Here is an 8,600-nt window from a genome sequence, read left to right as displayed (position 1 = left end):
TATTTTTCAAGTCAAGGCTCTTAAAAATAAAAGCTTCAAAGGGGTGTTTTTGCAGTGATGCCATAGAAGAACCATTTTTGGTTCGCCCAAATAACTTTTCATTGACTAGTTTATAAAAGAATCATTTTTAAAAAAATATTTTTAAAAGTTTAAAGAACCCTTTTCCACTATAAAGAACCATTTCTGCATTTGAAAGGTGGATCCATGGAACTTTAACGTTCGATATAGAAGACCAAATTTCTAATGGCATTACGAATGGCACTGCAGGAGCGCGACGCTTTCAAATGGAAGAGAAGGACGAGGAAGTGTGTGATTTGCAGAAACAATCCATGTTTTACTGAACTGAATTTTACTGTTACACTGGAAAATGCAGAAGTAGAAAAGTAGAACTTGAAATCTCAGAGGAACTGACGGGATTCAGGTGCGCTGATGTAGCACAGTTGCAGAATCGGCGTTCGTTGCTATTGGCTTAGACCAGTATGCATTGACAAAAGGAGATGCAGTGAAAACCTCTGCAAACCAGCAACAGCTCTTCTATATGAAGTAAACTTGTAACATGATCTTTGGGAAAGCAGGGTTGCTCACTGGAGCTTCAGTGGGAATCAGAGTTTCAATCTCAAGTCACTTGTCCATGGCATGATGGTGGTCGGCTGTGCCTGAAATGTGAAGCAAATTGAGGTAACTTTGTCTGTCGATGCTGTCTGGGAAAAAAAAAAAAACATTCGGCAGCTTATTGTACACCATAATTTATGTTTACTTTTTTAATGTTTGACAGTGCCTGTTTATTGCTTCAAATATGCAGAAAAAGCCAGCGTGAACATTAAACATTAATTCTCACTTCATGTTTCAAACAATAAAAAGTCAGGTTTGGAAGAACATAAAAGTGAATAGCCTAAATGGCGTCAGAACCCAACAATGAAATTACTGTCATCTTTACACACCTTAATCACATTTTTATAATATAACCCTAAAGTTAGAAATGTTTTAAAATTTCATCATGCTTATACAGCATTTCATGTCACAGGGAACGTGTTCAAGGACGAAGTCCTAAATATTGCTATAATAATTAACCCAATTATAGGCTACCAGCGTGAGCTTCACAGTTTTGGCTTGGAATGTGTGCCAGTACTTCTTGTCCTGCTGCAAATGTTTTTGGAGCTTTACAGGCTACCCTTTGTCAGTCTCATAGTGTTTTTTTTTTCTATTCATTTACAGATATTGGCAGCTGAATGGCAGCTCATTCAGTGGCTCACTGATCCAATAAATGTGACCTGTCTGTAGAGGACAACGTCCAAAACATGGCAATAATTGACCATTTTCAGCTGCGATAATCGGCAAAATATGAAAATTTCATTTGGATTAGTGGCATTGTTACATTCAGTGCCGCCAATTGATGACGCGTTGTGAAAACACTACAGTGACTTAATTGATTTGAGAAATACTTTAGGTGCTTTCGTAATAGCTTTTTCTGGTTTTCTTTGTGCCAACTATACAAAAGAGAGCAGATATAATTGACAGATAAAAGTCACATTTTTTTATAGGGTACCAACAAACATTGATTTACACTTTGAAACCTACAATGTTTTTGTTTCAAAGGAATAGTTCACCCAAAGAGAACATTTACTCACCCCCTTGTCATCCAAGATGTTCATGTCTTTCTTTCTTCAGACGTAACGAAATGTTTATTGAAGAAAACATTTCAGGATTTCTCACCAAATAGTGGACTTCTATGGTGCCCCCAAGTTAGAACTTCGTAAATGCAGTTTAAATGGAGCTTCAAAGGGCCCTAAATGATCCCAACTGAGGAAGAAGAGTCTTATCTAGTGAAACAATCAGTTATTTTCTTAAAAAAAAAGACAATTTGTGTATTCTTTTTTAACCTCAAATGCTCATCTTGTCTAGCTCTGCGTCAATTCTGTGTATTCCGGTTCAAGACAGTTAGGGTAGGTCTAGTCTCAGCCTCAGATGTCACGCCCACGGAACGTTGGCTAAACGTCTGATGCATATGGTACACTAAACTGGAAACACTTCAGGAATGTCGAAGTCGTGATCTGATTTGTTGAATTTGATCGGATATCCGGAACACGCGAGTGTCGCGTTTATTTTCAGTCCGCCGGGAAACAAAGAGCAGACTGATTTACTCGCGTTTTGCTAAAATGTGCTTATGCAGACGCCGTTGTTGTTATACACATTTGCGACGTTCGCGTACAAATTACTGACTTACTGCTTGTTCTCCCTCTTCTTCGTTAACTTTCAATGCTGGTTATTTCAGTGACTGACTTGTTGCATGCCCGTCTGTTGTTGTGGGGACATTTCTACGCCCCGAAAAGTGACGCTGAACGAAACGAACTGTGATTGGTTGTTTTACATGTCGGTCAAACGGCCTTATGGGCGGGCCTTGGCCAATGAAAGCTGCCATGAATACCAGACCTTCAGCCGTCAGTCTGAAGGTCTGGCTACGCGAGACTAGGGTAGGTCTAAAAACACTTGCATCTTATTTTCTCCCCCAACTTCAAAATCGTCCTACATAGCTGCAGAAGTACCGAGCCAGTGTTTACAAAGTGAACGTGCAAAGAAAATCAAACGCCCTGTACAAAAATATGGTAAAACAGCAATGTAGAATGACTTTGTAGTTGAAAAAGAAAATGAGATGGGAGTTTTTCGACCTACGCTAACTGTCATGAACCTGAATACACAGAGCAAATTATCTGTATTCTTTAAGCATTGACCCAACGTGAAAGTAGAGACAGGACGTTTTTAGGGTCATTTCAAACTGTCGAGTGTTGTTCACAATAGAATTCACTGCAAGAGAGATGCAGAATATTTTGTGTGGTGGTCAATTTAATTAGCCATTTTATCTTGAGTTGCTATTTACTTTTTTTGTTTTTGTTTTTTTGTGTGAAATAAGACAAAATTAAGGCTCTCGCAAATAAAGTGAGGTCGTTTGAGTTTCTATTACGTTATGCGACTGTGAAATCTTGGAATAGAAAAGTATGCAGAAGATAGTGTTTGAACATAAATGATGCCATTAAACCGAACGAAACTTGCATATTTTGCTCATTATTGCTGCTAAAAATGGTCAATTATCATGTTCAGTTGGATCAGGAAAAAACGTTTGGAGTACTATAGACCAGTGTTTCTCAACTCCAGTCCTCGGGACCCACTGCTCTGCACATTTTGTATGTTTCTGAGTCTGACACACTCAGTTCAGTTCATGAATCTTTCTACTAATGAGCTGATGATCAAAATCAGGTGCCTTAAATGAGGAAGACATACAAAATGTGCAGAGCAGTGGGTCCCGAGGACTGGAGTTGAGAAACACTGCTATAGACTACAAAAAGTTATAACAAATCATGAAGAGTGCGAAAACTGTCTGAGGAACAAAAGGCGTTTGTGGTTGGCCAAAATAACCTTGACAACATTTGTGTTTGTATCATTTCTGGTCAGGAAGGTGAAATATTAGGCTAATATCTTAATTAATATTGCTTTGTCAGTAGTATTTTTTTCCATACTATTTTTCCATACTATAGAAGTCAGTGGCTACTGTTTACCAATATTCTTCAAATGATCTTGTTCTGTATTTAACAGTTGAAAGAAATTCATACAACATTTTTTTGGTAGCCTAATAAAAATATTAGACTTTTTTGTTTCTATTTTATTGGTTCTCTTTTTCATTAGGGAAATAACAAGAAGAATAACAACATGCAGTAAATGGTAAAACTGTTTGCACTACAAACCAGTGTGTTCATAATTAAGATAACACTTTAAAATAATATGGTAAGACACACCAATTTGCAATATCAAGCAGAAAACGAGCAGATTGTCCAGCTAAAAATAGCTGGATGTGGATGAGACCAGATGCCAAACCCATAAAATTTACAAATGGCTGTGCCCACTCTTACGGGAAGAAAAAGGTGGATAGTTGGCACTTTTTCTTTACAAGGAAAACAGATAGAGCTATTAGAAAATCACTTGAAGTATCTCAAATCATTTCAGTCGCTACAATAAAAAGATGTAACATCATAATGAGACAGAAGAGTGTTCTGGGTTCTTACAAAATGTGTTCCCAAAGGATTTAGAGAATTGACAATTATTATTTAAAACTTAATATACAATTATATCGGACATGTCCGTGATCTTCGATTGTCTTCAAACTATAACGATGTTTATTAAAGACGCTTTCTTAGAGATGCTTGATCCTGTTTATCTGTTCAGGTTATGTCAACTGCTCCACAGGCCTCATCTGAATGTCACCAATCTACAGAGAGTAAAGAAAAAAGTATAAATTACAATTCAAATATTAAGTCTTCAAAAAGACAGCAAAAATTTAACTCCACAATATTGTTGTCTCCAGTGATGGATGGCGCTTACTTGAACATGAGGAGGAGCACTGAGTGCATACACCACTGCGTTTGCTATGTCATCTGTTTGCAGGAACTGTTAATATGATAATTAAATATTTAAACATGTAAACAACGACCTGTAACATGCTTCGTGGACAAGAATCAGGATTTGTCTATACCTTTATGCTTTTACACATGGCAGCAGCCTTTTCTGGGTTTTTTCTAAAGGACCGATAGTGTATCTCTGTCTCCACTAAACCAGGAGATATGGACTGTTAAAGAAAGATCACACTTGTCTTTAGACATGCAATAATCATATCACATAAATACAGTGTTAAAACAAGCAGATCTTGATTTTCCTGCTCTTACTGTGGCACGCATGTGGGATTTGGCCTCTCGTAACTCCTGCCTCAAACTTTCTGTGAGAGCCGTCACTGCATATTTGCTGGCAGAGTAAAAGTGTCCTTTCGCATTGTTGGGGACTCGGTGTCCACAAATACTAAAACACATATTTTAAGACATTGAATACTTTTGTGTCAGGACAAATGAGTGCACAGAACAAATACACATGTACCTGTTAATATTAATGATATGACCATCATCAACTTTTCTTTCTTTCATGGATTGGTAAGTCTCACGGGTGCACACTGACAGGGCAAGGACATTCACCTGCAAAATTTGAAGGTCTGGCCATGACTAACACTGAATGTTAAATTAGGAAGACCTGGTTATCTGAAATACTTACGTCCATCATATCCCTCCAGCCACTGGTTTTGCCGCTCAATAGAGGCTCAGGGTGAGCCAAACCAGCGTTATTAATGCACACGTCAACACCTTTGTGTTGATCTTTGATCCAGGTAAACATAGATAATATTTCAATCTCCACAGACAGATCACATTTATATGGGATCAGAGTGCCACTGAATGCACTCCTGGCACATTCTGCTGCCAATGTCTGTGAAAGGAAAGAGTACTTTTAGATTAACATTTCACAAAGGGTACAAAGCTTAAAAACCTATGGCATATTTTGTCAGACGGTAAGGTAAGCGAAATTCGTCACTCCAGAGAACGCGTCTCCACTGCTCTAGAGTCCAGTGGCGGCGTGCTTTACACCACTGCATCCGACGCTTTGCATTGCACTTGGTGATGTATGGCTTGGATGCAGCTGCTCGGCCATGGAAACCCATTCCATGAAGCTCTATGCGCACTGTTCTTGAGCTAATCTGAAGGCCACATGAAGTTTGGAGGTCTGTAGCGATTGACTCTGCAGAAAGTTGGCGACCTCTTTGCACTATGCGCCTCAGCATCCGCTGACCCCGCTCCGTCTGTTTACGTGGCCTACCACTTTGTGGCTGAGTTGCCGTCGTTCCCAAACGCTGACAGTTGACTGTGTAATATTTTGGAGCGAGGAAATTTCATGACTGGACTTGCACAGGTGGCATCCTATCACAGTTCCATGCTGGAACTCACTGAGCTCCTGAGAGCGACCCATTCTTTCACAAATGTTTGTGAAAACACTAGGTGCTTGATTTTATACACCTGTGGCCATGGAAGTGATTGGAACACCTGATTCCAATTATTTGGATGAGTGAGCGAATACTTATGGCAATATAGTGTAAGTTGCTGATTAACCACCATAGCACGATGCGTTGTTGTTGAAACGAACTAGCTAGTCACGACTGTTTTCGAAACATGATTGCATCTCCGTTGTTTGAACCACATTAGTTCAACAATAGAGTGTTTTCATGTTACGTCATCAGTTTGGAAGTCGGCCATTGTGGCTGCACTAAATGTAAACAGTGCCACTGAACCGAATAAAACTTGTGCATGAGCTTGCCAAAAGAAAAAAAAAATGAAGAAACGAGAGTTATTCACTCCGTCAGGATACGAAATAGAAGGAAGAATTGTGGGGTCGGAGGCAGATCGTACGGATATTTACCACCTAAGTAATGAATTGGGGATTAGGAATTAGAAGGGGATTTGTCTGTTTTCAGCTGTATAATGCATTTTATTACACGGCTCCATGGAATACTCGATTCTGATTGGTCAGTCACCACATTCCAAGTTATGATATTATGATATTCTTAGATAACAACCGGTAAAAACTAATAACACAGGGTCATCCGGGTAACTGCCTGCAGTTTGACACAGCTTTTTTTTTTTTTTTGAATGAATCTGCGTTTTTGAACAAATCTAGTGAGTCAATGATTCAATGACTTATTCATAAAGAGAGTCACTTGATTCCTAAATTAATCAGCCGTTTAAACGAATCGATTGAATGAATGATTCAGTGACAAAAACTACTGGCTGTTTCAGTTGAGTCATTTAAATATTCTTATATTCAAACGTTAGATTTAAAACATTATTTTCTATTTAAGCCTTAAATGCATGAGTGCTTTAGAAACTTAGAAGGATTCAGTTTGAGCAGATGATTTTAGAATTGCCGTCATCCTCAAAGCGCATTTTCACAGTAAATTCAGCACCTGGCTAATATTCGCCGTCTCAGCCATATTCTCAAAGCTATCGTTTTCAATGACTTTGAAGTCAATATTTTGATCGCTGGCAGCTTATTCACCACATCCACCATCAAAAATAGCAGTGACATTTATATTTTATTGCGTACAGTAATTGCTCTGCAGTAAAGCCATTCAAACCAGTTCAATTCTTGCTGATGATATTCTGTTGTTTTATGTCTGCAATAGTTATGAGTGAAATATCACTTTATTATTGATATGACCATCGTCAACTTTTGTATTAAACAGTTCCACCTAGGGAAATAAAGATGAATTGCACATATGTGACCCCGGACCACAAAACCAGTCATAAGGTAAATTTTTACAAAACTGAGATGTGTACATCATATGAAAGCTAAATAAATAAGCTTTCTATTGATATATGGTTTGTTAGGATAGGACAATATTTGGCCGAGATACATCTATTTGAAATCTGGATTCTGAGGGTGCAAAAAAATCTAAATATTGAGAAAATCACCTTTAATGTTCTCCAAATTAAGTTCTTAACAATGCATATGACTAATCAAAAATTACATTTTGATATATTTATAGTAGGAATTTTACAAAAAATCTTCAAGAAACATGATCTTTACTCAATTTCCTAATGATTTTTGGCATAAAAGAAAAATCAATAATTTTGACCCGTATTTTTGGCTATTGCTACAAATATACCCCAGCGACTTAAGACTGGTTTTGTGGTCCAGGGTCACATATTTACAAATATACTTAAACTATTACACACCCATTGGATCACTAGCGACACTTTGTACAAAAAAAAAAAAAAAAAAAAAACAGAAAACAGATATTCTTTTATATTTTGTTATTTTTTTTTTCTTGTTATATTGTTCATAATGAATACATTGAGAAATAGTTGATGTCAAACTTAAAAAAAAAAAAAAATGAAGGAGGGAGATGGTAGTGAATGACGTCACTAAAGACGCGAGGTACAATTAACATTGTTATTATAAAATGCATTAATGCCATCTTGTCAAAAAGTCTGTAAATGCCACATTTGTGCTCTTCTGTGCCGCGCAAAGATGAATTGTTGATGCTGATATCAATTGACTAGTAACTTATTCTTCCTGATTGTATCTTAACATTGAAATTAAATATATTGTTTAAATAACATATTTGATAAAAGTTTATAAATAATTTTTTTTCTGGCATAATTAAGATATACATTTAATAAAGGAAAAAAAATAGCATTATAAAGGTTAAAAAAAGAGTCCCCAAGTGAATTTTGGCCATTTCCACCACTGATAAGGTGCTACATAAGTCGTCTGTGATATCTTCAAATTTTTTCAATTTCTTTTTTTCCTGAAGCATATGCAAATTTATTGCTCATATAGGTGTGTAATTACCTCAATTTGCTCCACATTTCTGGCACAGCCAACCACCTTCAAGCCATGCTGGACAAGAGACTTTGCAATTGCCGCTCCGATTCCCATTGAAGCTCCAGTGACAAGAGCAACCCTGCCTTTCCAACGATCCATGTTACAAGTTCACAAAACTCTTTCAGAAAATCAGCTGCCTATTTGCTGTGGTCTTCACTGCCATCCAACTATGGAAAGTAACAGGAGTTATCAGATCGGTGGGCAAGGCCAAAACAGTATCATGCTCTCTGCCAAAATATCTCTGTGAGTTTGTGTTCTCTCTCACTTCTATCTACTCTACACCCCTCGCTCTTCATTTGTTTAAAGTTTTACACAGAGATGTGTGAATTCATTACTTTTAAGTATTTAGT

The 8,600-nt window shown here is 37.4% G+C and overlaps 1 protein-coding gene across 1 annotated transcript; it reads right to left on the bottom strand.

Moving 5' to 3' along the window:
• Positions 1–3,318: 3,318 nt before the first annotated feature.
• Positions 3,319–8,349, bottom strand: LOC141285057 (dehydrogenase/reductase SDR family member 11-like). Its single transcript, XM_073818095.1, has 7 exons — positions 8,218–8,349; positions 5,089–5,298; positions 4,918–5,012; positions 4,713–4,842; positions 4,523–4,615; positions 4,372–4,437; positions 3,319–4,258 (listed from the first exon to the last, which is right to left on the bottom strand). The coding sequence occupies exons 1-7, from the start codon at positions 8,347–8,349 to the stop codon at positions 4,217–4,219; spliced, it is 768 nt and encodes a 255-aa protein (XP_073674196.1). The 3' UTR covers positions 3,319–4,216.
• Positions 8,350–8,600: the final 251 nt, after the last annotated feature.

This window comes from Garra rufa, chromosome 14, assembly GCF_049309525.1.
Source record: "Garra rufa chromosome 14, GarRuf1.0, whole genome shotgun sequence".
NCBI classification, from domain to species: Eukaryota; Metazoa; Chordata; class Actinopteri; order Cypriniformes; family Cyprinidae; genus Garra; species Garra rufa.
This window is presented reverse-complemented; position numbering and strand designations above follow the sequence as displayed.

Coding starts and splice junctions, on each gene's coding strand:
- LOC141285057 (XM_073818095.1), bottom strand. CDS start 8,349: ATGGATCGTTGGAAAGGCAGGGTTGCTCTTGTCACTGGAGCTTCAATG. Junction 4,843..4,917: donor CATATCATTAATATTAACAG/GTACATGTGTAT, acceptor TATGTGTTTTAG/TATTTGTGGACACCGAGTCC. Junction 4,259..4,371: donor GTGCTCCTCCTCATGTTCAA/GTAAGCGCCATC, acceptor TACTCTCTGTAG/ATTGGTGACATTCAGATGAG.